The following is a 22,032-nucleotide window of genomic DNA, read 5'->3' on the forward strand; positions in this document are numbered from 1 at the left end:
TGAATCACCCTTTTTAATGACTTGTTTGTTGCTTTAGAGTAATTACATTTATTCTTAATGATTAAGGGCTACTCTGGACATGTATGAAGAAAGCACACAATATAAAAAGTTATTTATTTTGACACATCACAAAATCTATATGAAAAGTCCATAATAGTGATCATTATTTGACAAGCTTAAAAAATAATATAAACCTACTATTTGTTATGATGTACAGTATGTAGTCACTTTACATCTAAAGAATGACATTTGATTGCCTTGAATTTACACAAAGCAATGGTTGGTGGTACAGTAGTCATTTCTTACCAACGTATAGTATGTACAGTAATCCATTCTATTTCAGTAAATATTTTTAAGCCAAAATTATAATTGTAAGAAACCCTGTTTGTGTTACCTGCAATACAGTATTTCAATTCTTTGTAAAAATAAAATCCCCTCAGCAGAGAATATTAGTCAGCATTTCATATTTTTCATGAAGTGTAAAGATACCTGAAATTAACTTTTGAAGTGCAACAACATTAATATTATACCCGCTCACCAGGGCGTCGAACTGAGATATGGTCTAAGGGTTTGTGCATCTGCTTGCATTCTGACATATACAATTGGGCAGCAACTGTGTTTTTCACTATGTAATCACCGAGGACGGAAGTGAAAGGCAATCTAGCCATTCAAAATACTGTGTGGGAATGCCTGACAAAAGTCACTACTTAAAATAGTGACGTGGTATAATTAAGAAAATACCTAAACCCCATTTAAAATAGAACACATGCAACATGCTTTTTCAGGCACTGTGGCAGACCGTCATTTTCATGTTGTTTCAAAGGTTCACTCTAGCCCCAAACCTCCCATACATTGGATGAGGTATACTCAGGTTCACACACCAACATCCATATAGGAATGGAACACAAACATTATCCCAGAAGTGAGGCATTTAAGGAACCGTTAACTGCAAAAATATTAGGACCTTCTGTAACAAAGAAATGCACTTACTGAGAGTGCCGCAAATTAAAGGTGCAATCCCTCCCCAAAAGTTTTGGAAAACGACAAGGGAGTTGAAAGTACTGTACTTAAAAAAATAAAATAAAAAAATATATATAAAAAAAATAATATATAGATAAATAAGAATATATAAATAAATATAGAGAAAAGTTATACCAGGTCTTGTATCTAAAAATCTGAATTTTTTAAAAATTAAGTGTAGTGATGTTTTCGGCTCACACAGGAGCCTTTGTTAACAAAAAGACGGTGCAACAAACCCTTTATACCCTTCCCCCCCACCTTGTGTACAAAAAAAAGGGCAGGCAAACACAGCCGCCACTCACAACTGCTAGGGTTGCTTAGCAACCACAGTAAACAACCTACACCTGCGGCGACCTGTATACCAGTATTTTCCAACTGGGATTTTGCGGCACCCTGAGGTTCCGTGTGAGGATCAAAAGGGTGCCTGCGTCACCCTAAGGATCGACTCCACAAGAAATCATCCAGCGAACATCTTCAGGATGGTTTATCCAGGCTGCTCCTCCATCATGGTTTGCCCAACTGAGGAGTTATGTGGTGAATTTAATCGATTCTTCGACTAGAAGATCACCCGCATCTGTGTCACTATTCATCCCCCGATGGATCCTGTGATTCGCCCTGCAGGCAGAGCTTGTCTTTTAAGAATTCAGCATAATCTTTAATCCCGGATTTCCTCTCAATCACGTCTGGGAGGAACTGGACTACTTGTGACTTGGATCCCTGTCCACCATGACTCCTGAAAGAGACCATTGGTTCAGTGGTTGGTGGAGATCATCAACAGATCCCTCTCAGCGGGGTAGGTGCCGGGGGCCTTGAAAAAGGCGCTGGTTCGTCCCCTTTGAAGAAAGGGGGTCTAGATTTTGATGTTCTCACCAACTATCATCCAATCTCCAACCTTCCCGTTGTAGGGAAAGTGTTGGAGAGGGTAGTTCTCACCTAATTGGAAGATTGTCTGGAAAGGGCCAGCTTCTTTGATCCTACGCAGTCTGGCTTTAGAGTCGGTCATGGAACTGTGTCAACCCTGGTGTGTGTGTTGGATGTTTTCTTGATGTTTTGGACACGGTGTAATACGTATTTCTTCCTTCTGGCTTTTCCTATCTAGCAAAATTAGTTGTATATAATTTTAGTTTCTTCTTAAACTGATTGTAAAATATTGCGGTGCCCCCGTAAGTGGAGGCATATTTTGACTTAAAAAATAAATGATGATGACTTTGTCGTGTATATGATTAGCTCTCCACTATTTTGATCTTACTTGAAATTTATATATAATAATATATATGCATGGCATATTCTGCTACTTTTTGCAGCTTGCAGTAACGGGAAGTATTGAGGCAGATCTGTTCCACCTTTTTGATGATTAATATGCTTTGTAGATAGACTAGAGAAACCCCTGCTTCATCTTATTAATGATACTGGAAGGGTGATGGTGCTTATTGGGTAATAAATACTGTAGTCACCAGATAGAAAAATAAGCCCAATTTATAGCACTCTCTCACACATGTGGATGATTAGTGTATTAATTAAAATAAATATTTAATAGGAACAAACGATAAAATATAGGGCTATAAAAAAGCAATTAAATAGCACATTTCAAATCCAGAAGGAGTATGTGAACCCCGGATTACAGAAAATGCTAGGTACAGTGTACACTGACGTACACTGTCCTTGGAGATATCTATAGTATAAGAAAACCACCAGGGGAATAGGGTGAGGGTGGGAGAAAAATAAAATACCACGATTAACAGAGATAGTACCCCAAGAATGTCTGATAGACATTCTATGGGGTACTATCTCTGTTAAAGGTTAAACTGCGGTGTTGCGTGCATGGTAACTACTACACTATATTTAGCCATCCCTGAGGTACATATCCAGACCATGATTTTATTCTCGATATACAGTACTATTGGTTGCAGGCTTCTTTATTTAGAGATTTCTGTTATTATCTACAACTGTGTATCATTTAGTTGCGGTCTCCTTTGTTTTCACATAGGAGTTCCAGCAGTGCCCTAATTATCTACGCAGCTGCTCATTATCTGGCACACCAGTGTCTGCATGGATCTATCATTAGAGATCCATGCTCACATGATTGTATACAGTATTTATACCATTCTACTTATTTAACCTCATATGGTTAACAAGAACATATTTTTGGTGTAAATAAGCATCTATATTTATGATCCTTGCGCACACGTTCGCAACTATTACTTCACCCTGATCCTACAGTGTTGGTGGCTATCTGACACTTTTACGATCATTACTGATTCATTGCGGACCAAGTATATCCACTATGGATTGCATAAACATGTTTACCTACTAATTAGGTTAACTTTGGTGTTCACCAATTGGTTATTCCTGTCAGCTGCTGGCATTTTAATCATGGTATTTTAATTTTCTCCCACCCTCACCCTATTCCCCTGGTGGTTTTCTTATACTATAGATATCTCCAAGGACACTGTATATCAGTGTACACTGTACCTAGCATTTTCTGTAATCCGGGGTTCACATACTCCTACTGGATTTGAAATGCGCTATTTAATTGCTTTTTTTATAGCCATATATTTTATAGTTTGTTCCTTTTAAATATTTATTTTAATTAATACACTAATCATCCACATGGGTGAGAGAGTGCTATAAATTGGGCTTCTTTTTCTCTCTGGTAACTATAATATGCTTTGTATTTTACAGGACAATTACACCAGCGATCAGTACACTAGACAGAACTGCAGCATTGAACAAAAGTTTATTTATTGGAAAAAAATTCCACAAACCTCCAATATATATAACACACACAAAAACTGACCCAACTGGGGGACCAGCCTAAAGTCCTAGGTGCGGGAACCTCTATCCAGAAGTTTGCATGTTCCCAAACTTGCACCGCTATCCTCGGTAGTATAGGCCTTAAACTCTGCTAGCCAGCAGTTGCAAAGTTCCCACTTTGGCTTTCCTCCAAACTCCTCCGCCAGTCCCTGGAACACCCTCGGACGGCTTCGGATATTTCAAGGGTCCACTTCGGCTTTGCGAGTAATCTTCACAAGGCATAGAAAGCAGGTGAACATACTGTATTAAAGGTCCACCACTTTTTTGGTGGACACATATTTAAGAAACTTTGGGTATGATCACAAGCAAACCTGCTATCGATGATATATTTATCATTATTCTCAACTACAAACAGCTATCACATATTATTGTTCCTGCAGATCCTGGTAAGTCTTTAGTTAAACAATTGGCCAATGCCATGATCTGCGAAACACAGGCATTTCCCTTGGCTGGTAATCAAACATTTTTGATGTCATGAAGTTAAGCTCTATTGCTATGATCACACATCTGTGTCCATTGACTGCTTCCCAAAGCTACAATCCCATAAACATGTCATATATCACAACAAGAGAAATTGGGAGAAATGAACCCCCTGCGACGCTAACCAGATATGTCCATGTGAATTGCGTGCAAAGTGTAGCACCTTGAATCTTGATCCCACTCAAAAGACAGCTTGATTAACCCTTTCGTGTGTCATCCCACGTAGTTAACCACTAATGATACACCACTTCATATGCATGTTCAATAGCCTAACACATAGGTAAATCTTATATGAACTTTTGCAAAAGTGTTCTGTGACCAGTGACTTGATTGTAGCAAACAAATGTCATACTGAGCCACTAATTGAGTCAGCTGTGCTTAAGTAGGGATATCCTGAAAGCCTGGCCTGTTTGCGGCCCTCGAGGACTGGAGTTGTGCAGGCCTGCTGTAGGCTTTTTGAAAGCGAGTGAGGGGGTGGGCATGGTCATGATGTGGGAGGGTGTGTCAAGGAAGTGTCATGCATGAGAACACGCCTTTAGCAAATAATAAAATGCATAATGCCATGCAATTTAAAGAATGATTCTGCAAACATATATACACTGTCATGCCTGAAAACATGCCTTGTTAAAAAAAAAGTTAATAAAATGTGATGCATAAAAAGAAGCATTGCACACTACAAAAAAAAAAATATTTAACAATTATATGCAAGTAATGAACAATACATCAGAAATTTCTCTCCATAAATTATCATTGATATTTCTGTCATGGTATGATTTAAAGGTTCACGTTTGTAAACCTCAGAAATCAAATTGTCAATAGTTGTTGTCCATATTCTCACAGCAAGCACAACTCAACTGCCAAAAAGTCATTTGAACAGTATGCAGGCAGAATAGCTTACTAAATTTTCATTGGCTGTTAGCCGCTCACATGACCGGGCTGTCTTGCTACAATAGCAAATAAGTTTGTCTCCTTTGCTTTTGGTATCCTTGTATCTCCCGTCCATGTGTAAGCTCGCGCTCACTATGGCTATGCGCTTTGGAATACACTCGTTTGTTTGTAGCGCGAGCTATGTAGCTCGCTCTGTATCTTCCACTAAAGATAGGGTGACCAGTCGTCCCGGTTTTGCTGGGACAGTCCCGGTTTTTCGTGTGCTGTCCTGGTTGCCGGTCCGTCCCGGAAATGTCCCGGGTTTTCCTCCATGTTCCCGTTTTTTTTAAATGTGTCGGCGGCGGTGCGCGGGGGCGGTGGGGAGGATTCAGCAGCTCGGCCGGTGATTCCCCGGCACTCTGGCCCTCCCTCAGGCACCCGACGGCCACTTCCTCCAGGTCCCCGTCCCCGGCTCGCTCTCCATCCCCCCCAGAGCCCGCTCACAGCACTTCCTGTGCCTGATGCTAGTGAGCGCGGGCCGCAGGGGATTGGTCAAGGTAGAAGGGGGTGGGGCTTTGGCTCCCCCGGCACTCTGGCCCTTCCTCCGGCACCCGGTCCTCAGCTCGCTCTCCCCCCTGCTCTCCCACCCTCCGGCACCTGGTCCCCGGCTCCCGATCCCCGGCTCATCTCCATCCCCCCCAGAGCCCGCTCACAGCAGCTCACGGCACTTCCTATGCCTGCTGCTACTGAGCGTGTGCCTCAGTCTGCCACCTCCACCGAACCCACAGCCGCATAAGGTAGGCATATGGGGGGAGAGATGGAAGATGTAGGGGGGGGGGAGAGATGGAAGATGCAGGGGGGAGAGATGGAAGATGTAGGGGGGGAGAGATGGAAGATACAGGGGGGGAGAGATGGAAGATGCAGGGGGGGGAGAGATGGAAGATGCAGGGGGGAGAGATGGAAGATGCAGGGGGGGAGATGGAAAATGCAGGGGGGGAGAGATGGAAGATGCAGGGGGGGGAGAGATGGAAGATGCAGGGGGGGAGAGATGGAAGATGCAGGGGGGGGAGAGATGGAAGATGCAGGTGGGGGAGAGATGGAAGATGCAGGGGGGGAGATATGGAAGATGCAGGGGAGGAGAGATGGAAGATGCAGGGGGGGAGAGATGGAAGATGCAGGGGGGGGAGAGATGGAAGATGCAGGGGGGGGAGAGATGGAAGATGCAGGTGGGGGAGAGATGGAAGATGCAGGGGGGGAGAGATGGAAGATGCAGGGGGGGAGATATGGAAGATGCAGGGGGGGAGAGATGGAAGATGCAGGGGGGAGATCTGGAAGATGTTGGGGGGGAGAGATGGAAGATGCGGGGGGAGGGATGGGAGATGCAGGGGGGAGAGATGGGGGGTGAGATGGAAGATGTAGGGGGGGAGAGATGGAAGATGTAGGGGGGGAGAGATGGAAGATGCAGGGGGGGAGAGATGGAAGATGCAGGGGGGGGAGAGATGGAAAATGTAGGGGGGGGGGACAGATGTAAGATGCAGGGGGGGAGAGATGTAAGATGCAGGGGGGAGAGATGTAAGATGCAGGGGGGGGAGATGGAAGATGCAGGGGGGGGAGATCTGGAAGATGTGGGGGGGGGGAGATCTGGAAGATGCAGGGGGGAGAGAAGGGGTGAGATGGAAGATGCAGGGGGGGGGTTGATATGAGGGTGATGGGAGATGCAGGGGGTGGGTATATGAGGATGATGATGATGATGATGATGATTTTACCTGTGCTGACCAATTTTTTAAAATATGTATGGGGGGGGGGGGGTCTTTAAAAAAATTATCGGGGCGCCAATATGTATTGGCGGAGGCGGGTATTTTTATTATGTATTGCGGGGTGGGGTTTTTTGGTATGTATTTTGTGGGGGGATTGAGTGAGTGGGGTAATTGACGGAAGGTGGGGGCGAGTGAGAGAAGAGAGGGGGGGAGTGAGTGAGGAAAAGAGGGAGTAAGACTCAGGGGAGATAAATACATGCGAGGTGGGAGGAGAGTGAGTGAGACGGATGGGAGAAATTCATGGGTAGAGGGTGGTAAATAGAGGGGGCTCGTGAGGTGTGAAATTAACCTAAGGCCGCGCTTATAGTGCTGGCGACGCTGACGTCATGCTGCGGTCGCTGGAAAAATCAAATTGAAGTGACTTCCAGCGATTGCGACCAAGCCATCGCGCCGTCCTGTCGCTCCTACTATAATGGCACGCGACGGTGTCAATACATTTGTTTTGACGCGACGTCGCCAGCACTATAAGCGCGGCCTAATATGTGTCAGCCAGTTAGGGGTTCCCCGAGAAATTTCTAAATACTTCAAGGGTTGCTCCTAACAAAAAAGTTTGGGAATCACTGGTCTAGTCTATCTTCTTAATCCACCTCCTAGCAGAGCTAATAAGTATTGTAAGTAGCAACATATATTTATAACACACAACCCTATTTCCCCTCTTTATTTTGCAAATTGTAATATTATAAACACAAGCAGCAAGGTAAGGTCAGGAATAAAGAATATCAAATTTTTTAAATATCTTAATTTTAATTAATGCCTTAATTTTTTATTTAATTTTAATTTAATGTCAATTATTTATGTAATTTTAATTAATGTATTACTTTTTTATTAAGTACAGTAGATTAGAAAGTACATTTCAGATTTCAGGCTGCAAAGTGGTTTGTTTTATTTATTTCCAAAAGAGGATTTCACTATCCTCTATACACACAAACACACACTGCAGCCCCCACCTCTATACACACAGACACTTCAGGGCCCACCTCTGTATACAGAAACACACACTGCAGGGCCCACCTCTGTATACAGAAACGCACACTGGAGCCCCCACCTTTCTTGAAATCGGGGTCACGAATGATGTATGATTAGTTCCAGTAAGCTTAACTCATGTCTTCCCTCTTCCAAAGCACAAACAAGTCCTTTTCTCTTTCTTAGTTTGAGGAAAATCACAGGAAGAAAGGTACTTGTGGATGTAATGTAGGTAGAGAGGGCTTCTCTGTCTGAAGTGCAGTGTATTAAGGATGAGACAGTGTAAATCAGATAGGCCTTTCTGGGGCAAATAGCAGGCAGTTACTCACTCAGAGTCCAGGATGAAAAGGAAGTGAGGAGCAAGGGTCACACTAGATGGGAAGTGAGACTATACTAACTGTCAGCAAGGACAGGGGGGTAGGAATAGCCCACTCTCAGCTAGGAGAATAGGAGCTGCAGGCAACCAACACAGGCTGTGTAAACAACATGTAGCAATAATGTTGCCTTTTCACATGCAGCAAGCTGCTGGTATAAGGAAAATAACAGACAGCCAAACTAGGGAGAAAAGAATCCCAAACTGTAAAGGGGAACAGAGGAATATGGAATCTGGTTCCAGGACACCACCTCTGTATATAGAAACAGACACTGCAGCCAGGGTTGCCACCTTCTATTGAAGACTAACCCCGAGATAAATTTAACACCCCCATGTGCTGAAAGCTGATTATTCTTCCTTGTGCAGGTTTCTTTATCTTGTGATCTAGTTTTAGATTGATTTAAAAGGACAGTTCTATCCATATTCCTCACCTTATTATAGGAATCCTGGATGATATCAGTCATACTTTTGTTTAGTTATATAGATTTTTTTCATTAAAATAAAATTTTAAATACATGAATCCACCCCTATATACTCTTACACTGCAGATATCTATATCAACAAACTGCCGCCCCCTCTGTGTAAACACACACACACACACACACACACACACACACACACACACACACACACACACACACACACACACACACACACACACACACACCACAGCACCTCTACACGCAACACAGCAGATCTACACGCACACAAACTACTGCTACACACACACCACCTCTACACACACATCACCTCTACACACACAAGCAACTCTACACACACAAGCACCACACACACACACACACACACATACACACACTGGAGCTCTACACACACAACACAGCACCTCTACACACTCAACACAGCACCTCTACACACACAACAGAGCACCTCTACACACACAACACAGCACCTCTACACACACAACACAGCACCTCTACACACACACACACACGACAACAGCTCTACACACACAACACATCAGCTCTATACACACACACCACAGCAGCTCTACACACACACACACACAAAACACAGCAGCTCTACACACACACACACACACAACAGCACAACACACATACACACTGCTGCTGCTATACCCATAAACACTGCTACTGACACACACACACACACACACACACACACACAACTCAGCAGCTACACACACACACACACACACACACACACACCACAGCAGCTCTACACACACACACACACACACACACACACACACACACACACACACACACACACACACACACACACACACACACACACACACACACACACACACACACACACACACCAGCTCTACACACACACACACACACACACACACACACACACACACACACACACACACACACACACACACACACACACAACACAGCAGCTCCACACACACACACAACACAGCAGCTCTACACACACAAACTCTGCTGCAACACACACATGCTACACCCATAAACACTGCTGCTGACACGGACATACACACACACACACACACACTGGAGCTCTCTACACACACACATCAGCTCTACACACACATCAGCTCTACACACACAACACACACAAACTACTGCTACACACACATACAACTGCACAACACACACACACTGCTGCTGCTATACCCATAAACACTGCTACTGACACACACACACACACACACACACACACACACACAATAAAAAATGCAGCCACTTACTTCTTTGCAGACTCTCTCCCCCCAATTCAACTGAATCTGCTCAGGGGGAGGAGTCAGCCCGTGGCTGATACTTTCTGACCAATCCCTTGCCCTGTCTCAGAGCTGTTACTTTGTTCTGACCAATCCCCTGCCCTGTCTCAGCTGTTCTGAAAGCTGGTTGGCTGGAAATAAAAACATTGAAATCAACACATTGCAGGAAGCTAAAATTCCGGGCAGTACTGATTGGTTAAAATTCCGGGCATTATCCAATCAGAGAGCAGGGTTTTCAATAATGCCCTGAATTTTACTGCTTTAGCCTATAATAGTTCTTATTAGGAATGTATTAAAAAAAAATTAAATGTGGGGGTGGGGCTAAGGCGAGTAGCTTTTTTTGTTGGGTGAGTAGATTGTTGGGTAATTTGACAAGCCATGTATGTATGTATGTATGTATGTATGTTTTGCGTATGTATGTTCAGCATTCTTTCTGCTGTGTAAATCTGATGTTGGCGATATCATGGATGTTGTATAGCAATGTTTATTTGACAGCCTAAAAGTACTGTAATTTGATATAATGAGATATCTTCTATAGTTTGTCTGGAAATAAGCAGTGTGAAAGTACTGTATGTATAGAATAATGGTAACATCCCTGCAAGCTATAATTATGTGATGCTACATAAGATACATTTCAGTTGAGTTGACCAAATTAAGCACATAAATCTGTTATTACTTGTATCCATGCAACCCTTTTAATATCCAAAGGGCAAGAACACATTTTGTAGTCCCCCCTCGGTCAACAAATGAGTTTATTCTTGCAGTTATGTCTTGGAAAATCTGTACATCCACATTGCCTGCATCATGGCCTTTGTGTTCTAGTTCCATACCATTGTGTTAAGGAATGACTATCTTAATGGAGATGAAGTCCATTAAATATAGAAGTTATATTTTAGAATTGTTATGCATATTACATTCGTAATACCCAGTTTGTTGATCCATTATTTCTGCCCCTGATTAAACTTAGTGTGTTGTAATAATTAAACTTTTCAATGTGTTTTACTACTTCTTTTAAAGACACCATACAATATACAAGCATACCCCGGTTTAAGGACACTCACTTTAAGTACACTCACGAGTAAGGACATGTCGCCCAATAGGCAAACGGCAGCTCGCACCTGTCAGCACGTCCTGAACAGCAATACTGGCTCCCTACCTGTACCGAAGCTGTGCGCAAGCGGGGAGACTATAGAGCCTGTTACAAATGCGTTATTTACATCAGTTATGTACGTATATGACAATTTGCAGCACAGTACATGCATCGATAAGTGGAAAAAAGGTAGTACTTCATTTTAAGTACATTTTCGCTTTACATACATGCTCTGGGCCCGTTGCGTACGTTAATGCGGGGTATGCTTGTACTGTGAAGTTGTGTTACTTGGTGTTGGAGAAGATCTTTATTTGTCAGGAGCTGAACTATTTTACAGAAAGAGGAAGATGGCTTCACAGCATGTTGAACTGTGGCCAAAATCAGAACATATTGCAAAACCTAGTGCAGTAGTAATAATTGTATAACTGTTATAATGTAACCAAGGATCAGTAACTCGCCTAAACACTTTAGAACACCATACCCAAATGTTTGCCGTAGTGTTTGCATGTTATATAGTATTTTCTGAAGTAGAACATATTTTATTAGCTGAACAGATTTAGTAATAAGTACATGTAAATATATCAGTAGAACAGACTAAAATCTCTCTTCATTTTCCAGATCACCTTTTGCTGCTGTGACCGATTACTCCGTTACAAGAAATAATGTTATTCAGCTGTGCTTGGAATTAACAACCATTGTTCAGCAGGTACTGTATAGCAATAAAAATGTGTAATTCATAATGTATACAACCTGGTAAATATTTATACTATTTCTCATACTATGTCTGATTTTGATACTTGGTTTAAAAAACAATAACTACTGAAGGTTACTTACCCAAATGGGCTACAATCTAATGAAGTGACGCTGAGAATATGGATTAGAATTGGTTTAGAGGTAATGTCGCGGACTTTGAAGATTGGAAAATGTATCAAAATTTGGGCTGCAAATATTTAGCTGAATTTTTGTTAATATTTGCACCGCAAATTAATATTGGTCTAGTAACTTTTATTTCATATAGCCCTTTGTAATTGTAATATCGTGCACTGTAAGCAACATTGTACATAGCATTTTTACAGACACCGTCGCCGTTTTTCTTTCAAAAATCTACCTATGTAGAAAAACAAGCACACCTAGGAAATATGCTAATGTGGATATGTAAATTATACCGATGCAGCCACCAGTATTAGAACTCTTACCTGGGAAATTCTAGGGCAGTGTCACAGGAAATGCCTCAACATTTCTATGAGATTCTTAATGGCCCATCGGATTAACACAGAAGGGGTGCCTGTAGTCTCATTCAGTTTGAAGGGGACTGCAGGGACCCCCCGCTGTGTTAATCTGATGGGTCATTAAGAATCTCACAGAAATGTTGAGGATTTACTGTGAGACTGCCCCAGAATTTCCCAGGTAAGTGTTCTAATACTGGTGGCTGCATCTGTGTTCAAATGAGGTCAATTTGCATTTCTCCCAGGAATCTGGGTGCTCCTTTCTGTGCACAGGTGATACCACGTGTTGTTTAAAGGTGTGGTTTGGGGTGGTGTTTATATAGCAATTGGGACTCTAATAAAATCGGTCTCGCTCTCCCCCCTCTTTTAATGCTGCAAAGCTGGATTCACCCTTGGCTCTGGAAGGTTTCATCTCCATTCATCTAAGAAATGGAGCTGACCTTTTCCCAAGCAAGGTGAATCCAGCTTCACAGCATACTGATTAGGGGCCATAGTTGTATGTTACATTGCTGGGTCCTACGGAGCATTGAAAATGACTGTTTTACAAAACAAAAACAAAAAAGAGATTTTAGCATCTTAAGGAAAAATAGCAAGTTGTTTGATAGAGCTATCTTTTAGTCTTGGATTTTTTCGCAGTAATCAGGAGCAGGAACCATAATGATCCTGAAAACCTACACTTGTAATCTTCATTTAGCCAACGATTGTTTGGTTTCTCTGTGTCCAGCTGTTTGTCATTTTTGATCGGTGGTGCAATAGAAAAGGTCTATCATGGGTGTCCATCATAGTACCTCGTTCCCTTCAGAGTGAATGAATGTCTCTCACGGTTTTTGTAATGAATATAAACATAGGCCATTGGGGGGTTTTTTTCAGCAAGGCTTTTCGTACTGGATATGTCAATTTTATTTTTATATTGGTAAAGCAATTATGCACAGCATGATATGCCACTGGCTTGAAAATGTTACCCAGGTTACCATAACCTTGTGATATAGAGGCGTTTGACAGAAGCAGTTTTCAAAGTCCTTCCACTTTGAAAAATTAACACAAAGCGAGATTTTTCAGTGTGTTCACTCTCCTGCATTTTTGTTAAATATTTTTATTCCATCTTTTGTACAAGTGAATTATGTGTTAAAGATTTTTTTCATTTCCTGAGTTTGTTGTGCAGTGTCATTAATAGACATCAACCATATATCAAAAACTATGTAAACTATTAATACCTTTTAATGCATATTGTGATGTCACAATTGGTGTTTCATGATCATTTAATTTATATATCTCGGACTTTAAGGCACTTATTCTATATCTGTCATAGACGCCTATCATGCTGTTTTTGGCTGAAATTCCCCATTGACTTCAATTAGCCATTTTGGGTGAAAACAGCCCGATCAGCTGCTTATGGAGGATATTGAATAAGCCCCTAAGAAATGCTTTCCAATACTTGTAATGCTTGTGGGGAGTGCAGATACGCCAAGCTGTTCTAATGAAAATTGCATAATGAACATGTAATTTTAATGTGAAATAAATTCACATACAAAACATTTGGCTGTCTGGAAACATTTCACTCATGGAAAAACATATCCCTAAGAACCGGTCATTTAAGCAGAGTTTCTATACCATGGTGCCAGGGTACTCGTGTGGCGCGATCCTCTGCATTCCCTTTGGGGGAAACGCTCTGCCACCTGCTTAGTGGACTCATCCCATTCTGTCTGGAGACATGGAAACAAAAGAAACAGCGCACAACGCCAAATAGTGAAGCAAGTATTGCTATATATTAGTAATTTATATTCTAAATTCTGGGTTAGATAGTAGCGCACAGTATTTTCTCTGTTTTTTACTGTCTGGAGACAGACTGTGGGAGGCTATCTGGAGATGGAGGGGAGGCTCTGATCTACCTCCCCTCTAGGTACCCAGCACAGAGGAGAGAAAGGAGAAGTGGAGCGCAGCCTCCAACTTTCCAGACAGTGTGGGATGGGTCCACATGGTGAGTGAGGTCTGATGAGCAGAGACGGCCTAGAGATTTCAAAAATCCGCCAGTTGTGCCCGTTTAAAAATAAAAAAATAAATGAAAAAGTTGAGTCACGGCATTAAAAGTTTATTGTTATCACTTCTAACGAGTGCTCATCAAAGTGGCCTCTTATCTATGGTCAGATTTTATCCCGTGGCCTGCACCTTCTCGTGGCCACGTGACACCAAAGACATGGAATGAGTAAATTACATAAGATGTCACAAATGTGTAGACAATATTATAGGCATATAACCATTATTTTGAACAGGTACAAACATTTTACTGTCGTCTTGTATGTTTTGTCACTGCAGTTCTTCCGATTTACAGTACGATATAAGAATATGGGAAATTGACATACATTTTTATTTATTTTGAACCTAAAACAGCTTTAATAACAAACCTGGTATCTAGCAACTGTTATTTGTCACATTTGGTCATTTGTTATGAACAGGGAATTCACTTTTCTGCTGTTCCTCAGCTATACATCATGGTCTCCTTTTGGTCCCTTCTTTCTTGTTTTTACTTTATCCCAGTCCACAGGGTTTAATGTTCATTTCTCATTTAATATATGTTTCCAATGCTCTTCCGCTTTTGCTTCTTTTTCCTCAAACCACTCCCTGGGTTCTCGGCTCTCATCATGTTTAACTTCTATCTGGGAATGAATTTGGATTCGTACTGTACCTTAAAGCCAAATATGGGAAGGATAACCGTGTTCTATTTTTCTCAAAATGATGTCGATCTCTCAAGCCCTGGGGGAATTATAGATGTCTCGACTTTCTTTAAAGGAGAAATGCTTTTAAAAAAAAATAAAAATGTATTACTGTTTAATGAAGCAGGGGTCTCTGGAGCTGAATGACATTGATTTCAGCTCCAGGGTCCTCCTGCTTCCCAAGATGCATACCTCCAATGGGGGTGCTGGTATATTGGCAACGTTTAAAGCTAATCCATCACATGGGGCCCGCAGGGTGTGGGATCTTTGAAACTCCACCATTACGTGAACCCTGCTAGCCAAGCGTGGCAGCTACTGGCACCCCCTACGGAGTTAACTATCTCCAGAATCAAGGGGTCCCCAGTGCCGAGATTAATTGGGTTCAGCTCCGGAGACCCCCTGCTTCAACCCAATGTTAAAAAAAAAAAAAATCACCAGCTTGCATTGCCGCTTTAATGGAAATCGGGATGACATACATTTTTGGGTTCAAATTTGATGATGTTGCTTATCGTCTTATCACTTGGTTGATTTATTTTGTATCATCTGTGAAAAATGTATGGATTATACAAATAAACTTTTTTTTATTCATATTGTATTAGAATTAATTTATGAAAATGTATTAACTTATTTATTATGAATTAAATGTATAAATATTGATTTGTTCGGCCATTAGACATCCACTGGCACTGTGTAGTTCTCAGCTTTATAAATCAATGGCCAAAATGTTGGATTCCTATAAAAAAATGCGTGGATGCGTTTTTGCTATTTTTTGTACAAGGCGTTTGTAGGATTCTCTTAAGGATAACTGTAGGATTGTTTTTTTTTTTTTTAAATCTGAGTGTACACTATCTCCTTATTAAAGTTATCTTCATGGGATTTTTATTAATTCATATTTAATAGTGATACTACATTAATGATTAATCTGTTAATCTATCTGCATGTGTGTATATTTATATATTATGCAAAATAATGGGGAATTGTTTATGTATATAAGGAATCTAAGAACATGAAATACAATTATTTGTAACTTGTCATTAGCATTTAAAATTCAGGTGCAGTTTACTATAATTTAGTAGTTAGCCCATTTTGTCTTGAATAGCACATAACCAGTATCAATTTAAAAATCAGCATAGGTCTGCATAAAATAAACCACAAGCTATATAAAATGTAAGGTTCCGGCTACAAAATGGTCTTGTTAAAGACATGGTTCATTTCAGAGAAATATGACTTTTAATACTACTGAAACAGTTTTATACGATGCAGAGAAATATTCGTTTTATGCATTTTTTTTTAGAAGTATGATATTCAGAAGGGTCTGATTAAAACATGGTGCTCTCTTGGTTAAGCATACAAATGGTGATAACCGTTTTGAACATATTAAAGAAATTAATCTCCATAATGTTCAGAGTATTGGTAATCAAAGTTCAGTCTTTCTGTTTTCTCTCATCTCAGTTGCCCCAAATACTTTGATATGATGAAGTTTTCCATTAGTAGCTTTTGTAGATGCATTAGCAAAACTGGCAGAGGCAGACAAAGTAAGATATTTCAGAGATGTTAGAGTCACGAAGGGACTCTAAAAGAGGAAACAAGACAAAATCAGATTGTCTGCATGGGCAGAATTGTGTTTATCTGCTGCTGGTTCTGTTTCTTTTTGGTTAATGCATTCAAAATGCTTCCTAGTGTGTTTTTGGGTAATGGGGCAGCATAGTTTACTGGTGAATTCTTTTGATGCTGGCCCTTTTTTTATATTTTTAGTTGCTATATATAATAAGATTTGTACAGAATGTGACACAAACTGTGACTTCTAGGGGCCTGTTCATTAAAGAGGCAATGCAAGCGCTTTTTTTGTTGTCTTACACAGGATTAAAACGGGGGTTCTCCGCAGCTGAATCCCATAAATTTAAGGTCCGGGGACCCCCTGCTTCCAGAGATACGCCCCTCCAAAGGGGCGGACGGTATCTCCCGGCTTTTTGAAGCTTTGCTTCAGTTGGGCCAATAGGAAGCCGAACCTGATGATGTCACCATTTCCTGTTATCCTTCATTTTTCCTATTTCTACCAACCCAAATACATACCACCCCCTCCCCCAAATACATACAACCACTCAAACCCCAAATACATACAACTCCAAAAACCCCAAATACATACCCAACCCCCATTTACATACAACCCCCAAACACCAAATACATACGACCCTCCAACCCCCAAATACATACAACCTCCCTAACCCACAAATACATACAACCCCCCAAAAAACACATACAGAAAAAACCTCCCACCCCCCAAATACATATCAAACCCACCCACTCCCCAAATACATACAATACCCCCAACCCCAATACATACAAACCCCAAATTCCTTACAATGCCCCCAACTCCCAAATACATACCCCCAACCCCCAAATACATACAACCCCCCACATACATAACCCCCCTCTAATAAAAACCACATACAAAAAAACTCCCACCCCCAAATACAAATAAACATCATCACCCCCCCCTCCCAAGAACCTAAACATCAAATAAATACAGACTTACCTACCTTGGCAATGGTCTCAGGCCTCTGCTGCCCCGGCTCTCCCTCAACTCTTTTGTCAGGCCTCTTGTTGCTGCTGGACCCGGCTCTCCCCAGCTGGGGGCCTCCCTAACTGACTGTCCCATGCAGAGCCTCTGACACTGGCACGCTCTTGGCCTTTCTCTCAAGCTGGTGCGTGTCAAAAGCTGAGCCCTGCTTGCTTCCGGTGCGTGTCAGCATCAGAAGCTCGGCGTGGAACAGTCAGGGAGCGAACCCTGCATCTGGGGGAATGCCCGGCAGCAACAAGAGGCCCAACTGCTATATTCAGCGACTGGGCCCCCAGCAGCCACAGGGCCCGGAACACTTATCCCAGTTCCCCCCCCTCCCCCCTGTCGGCAGCCCTGTGTGTGTCACTGTGTTCTGCTCTGTCCTGTGTGTGTGTCACAGGGTTCTGCTCTGTCCTGTGTGTGTGTCACTGGGTTCTGCTCTGTCCTGTGTGTGTGTGTCACTGGGTTCTGCTCTGTCCTGTGTGTGTGTCACTGGGTTCTGCTGTGTCCTGTGTGTGTGTGTGTCACTGGGTTCTGCTCTGTCGTATGTGTGTGTGTTCGGCTCTGTCCTATGTGTGGTTGTATGTGTCAGGGGCAGAGCGAAAGACAAAGGGGGTTGAGGGGGAGATTGACAGAGGCGTGGGGGAGAGCGAATATGAGAGAGAGGGGAACAAGAATGACGGGGAGAGAAAATGAGGAAAGGGGGGAGGGAGAGAGTAGGGGAGGGAGAGCATAACGGAGAGAGGGGGGTATATGAATGTTAGAAAAATATCTGTTGAGTACTGTATAACATTGTAATTGTTCAGTTAAATAGCAAGAAAACTGAACGTGAATTGTGTGTGTGTGTGGTGGTGGTGGGGGGGGGGTTGGCGCAAGCTTAAGGTTCTGCTAGGATGCCAAATAACCTTGCACCGGCCCTGCCTCGCTTTCCCCCGCTCTCTTTCTCCCCTCCTCAAAAAACACAATTTTGCATACCTGATCTTGGACTTGCACCTTATTGAAGTGTCAAATAGCCCCTTGCATCAAAAAGAACACATTTGAGGAAGAACGTGCATCCAGGTGAGGTTGATTTTTGTTGCGATGTTTCTGCATAGATAATTTTTTAATGAACATGGAAAAAACTATATATTTGTTATTATTGCAAATTAAGTTCAGTTTGATTGCGATTTTGCATAACAATGTTTAACAGATATGCCCCATTGTGATGTTATGTACATCATGCAACAGTGAACAGGACCCAACAGATTTCTTGGGGCCCAGGACTAGAGTTTCGACCGGGGCCCCTCGATGTGTCGGCATCCCCAAGCCCTTCACTCAATCCTGTTACCTCAATCCCCCCTCCTCTCACTGATTCCCCCCCACTGGCTACACACACACAAACGCACAGCCCCCCTAACCCCCAGATACCATACAATACCCACACAAGCCCCACACTATAATTAACCCCCCTCGCACACACACAAATTGCAACCCACGTACAGTACACAATGCAACACTGGCACAAACGCAATGCAACACACACACATAAAATGCAATACACACACTTACCTTGCTGGTGGTCTGAGGCCGCCGGGCCCTGGCTCTCCCCAGTTCCTGCTGGCTTTTCTTCCTCTCTCCCACGCCGGGCCTCTCTCCTGCTGGTGCGTGTTGGAAGCTGGGCCCAGCCAGAAGTCGGGGACAGCTTCCGGCGCACACCAGTGAAAGAGAGGAGGGAGAGAAGCCTGGCACGGGAGAGAGAGGCAGGCCCGCAGGAGCTGGAGAGAGCCGGGTCATGGCAGCAACAGACGCAGAAGTTGAGCCTAACTTCTGGCCTGGCCCAACTTCCAGTGCTGACCGGCCAAGCCTACCCTGCAGCCGCCGGTCCCGGCTCTTCCCCCCCCCTCCTCCCCCCGTTACCCTCCTCCTCCCCCCGTCCCCCCCTCTCCTCCCCCCCCCCTCTCCTCCCTCCCCTCTCCTCCCCCGCCCCTCTGTCGACGGACCTGAGTGTGAATTCAGAAATAGTATTGTGTAGGGCTGAAAACATTTAGCAATGCAAGTTTTTCAGCCTCTGCTGAAATTAATGAGGTTTTTTTTTTAGTACAGGTATAATTGGCAATGTATCAAGGCACTTCTGAAGCCCAATTGATGCAAATAGTATATTCAGGTGTCTATTTGGGTCAATGTATCAAGATACTTGGCCCCAAATTTCCTTTGTCAGTGTCTGTCTTTGCTTTTTATCCTACAGTATGTGCGCATTATTTTCTTTCCTTGTCAATGTCAGGTTTTGTAATGTTAATGTTAAATATACAATCGTGGGGTAAATATATTCCATAAGTAATAAAAGAATAAACAATACTGTAGGTGACATTTTATTTTTATAAGGACATTAATTTCCTTTATTTGAGGGAAAACATGAACTCATTTCATGGTGTGTGCTTCAAGTGATAATGAAATGTATATATTTACACCATTTGACATTGCAGTCATCAACTTCATCTAGATCCCTCTTCTTTTTCTTTTCCAGGAGTGCACAGTGTATGAAACGGAAAACAAGATTCTTCATGTGGTGAGTGGTTTTTTTTGTTCTTTAACTACATTTACTGCTTTTTCAAGACCAATGACCGTAGAGGGCTTGATGCATTTTTAAATATATTTGAGATTAGTTTTCACCCCTTGAACAAATATTTATTTTTATGTTTTAATTGTTGTTGTTTGTATACAAACATTTTTCTTCTATTTTCAGGCAGTATTACCTTTTTTTTTTTTTTCCCTGCAGAGTAGAAACAAAATACAGTGACTTTTTCAAGAATTTCGTGGAAATAGCAGCGTATAAAGGGCCTCCGTGTGACATTAGGCAGTTTGCTTCTGTGTTGGAATTTACAATGCACATTGAAGTTTCGATTTTTTGCAAAGTTTGCTATTTTTGCGAAAATGTTTATGAAGAAATATTGGCAAATGTCACCTGATTTGCAAACCCCCCCCCCAAAAAAAAATTGCACATCTATTATTTTATACAATTCAGACTTGTTTCTCCTGTTCCAGTGGCAAATGATTGCAGGTAGATCTGTAGATCTAGTCAGGCAGAAACAAAATAGATAAAAAGTGCGCTCCCAAAAAGATACATTTTAGCAGATAGATAGAATAGGTGCGGAATAAGTGAAAATACCAGAAACCACCACCAAGTGATAATCTGAGTAATTTTATTTATACTAGCGCTTCAATTGCTTTTTATTCAAAACAATTTTTCTACAATCTAATTCAGCGGTGTGCAAAATGGAGGGACTCTCTAGGTGGGCGCGGCGGTTACAGAGGTCTCGCGCTCTTCCCCACGGCATTTAATTTAAATGCCGGGGGAGGCGTGAGAACTCTGTAACTCTCTTACCTGGTTTCTGCCCAGTCTTCGGCGACGCAGCGTCAGTAACGTCACGCGTCACCAGGGTAACGCGCGTCAAATGGCGCGGCGGGGTCACGTAGCGAGACTTCACATGACCAGCGACGTCATTTGACGCCGAGTTTTAGGAGAGGGGGGGCGCAAACGCTACGGCTCCCAGCAGGGGGGCCGCAGCTCGAACTTTGCGCACCCCTGATCAATTTAACTCACACCTATAATTCCTTATGTAAATATTTAAATGTTGTGTTCAACTCAATTCATTGTGTTTTTCAAAACATAATATATGTTCATGAAAACATTCACTTTGCGAAAAAATTATATAAATAAATGAATATAAAATTGTCCCAAAAACAAAAGTCCGATGTGTAATTGGTGTTGATTTGTACGATCTGTCTTCCTGTTAAGTCCAAATCCAAAGAAAACCTTTGCTGTGTGCAGCTTCTTCATTGGAGGGCTTTAGTTGGCATGATACACAAGAAAAGAGAGCACAAAAAACGCTATTGGTGAAGTGCATGTTAAATGTTTCTTCTATGATAAAAAAAATATATTGCATCATTATTTTAAACAGAGTTCTAAAGTTAGCATTATGCCTAAAAATGTAGAGGAAATATAGGATTACGTGTACAGTATAAAATAAACCCTCAATAATTCTGAATGTAATGGGTATTTAAACATATAATGAACCTTCAAGATCACCTGTAGTTAAAAAAATATATACAGCTCAATCCCGTTATAACGCGATCCGTTACAACACGAATCCGCTTATAACGCGATGCAAGCGTGGCTCCCAATTTTCGTATTTATGAATACTTTACAACACGATTACTGGTGTCTTAAATACTTTATTGTACAATGCATACAATTATACATTATTTCTAACACGATCCGCTTATAGCGCGATGTGATTCTTTGGACCCCAAGCACAGCGTTATAACGGGGTCGAGCTGTTTTTTTTTTTTTTTAGAAATTCCTTTTTCCAAAGTATTACGTTAAAAAAGACAAGAGATAA

General features: G+C 42.1%; 1 protein-coding gene across 3 annotated transcripts in view; it reads left to right on the forward strand.

The window, feature by feature from the left end:
* Positions 1-22,032, forward strand: part of CNKSR2 (connector enhancer of kinase suppressor of Ras 2) — a 548,762-nt gene that overhangs the window by 151,196 nt on the left and 375,534 nt on the right. For all 3 annotated transcript variants that reach the window (XM_075589347.1, XM_075589348.1, XM_075589349.1), the window contains exons 5-6: positions 11,775-11,862; positions 20,157-20,198. In XM_075589347.1, the coding sequence (XP_075445462.1) occupies positions 11,775-11,862; positions 20,157-20,198 (130 nt within the window). The remainder of the gene's footprint in view (positions 1-11,774; positions 11,863-20,156; positions 20,199-22,032) is intronic.

This window comes from Ascaphus truei, chromosome 3, assembly GCF_040206685.1.
Source record: "Ascaphus truei isolate aAscTru1 chromosome 3, aAscTru1.hap1, whole genome shotgun sequence".
Classification (NCBI taxonomy): domain Eukaryota; kingdom Metazoa; phylum Chordata; class Amphibia; order Anura; family Ascaphidae; genus Ascaphus; species Ascaphus truei.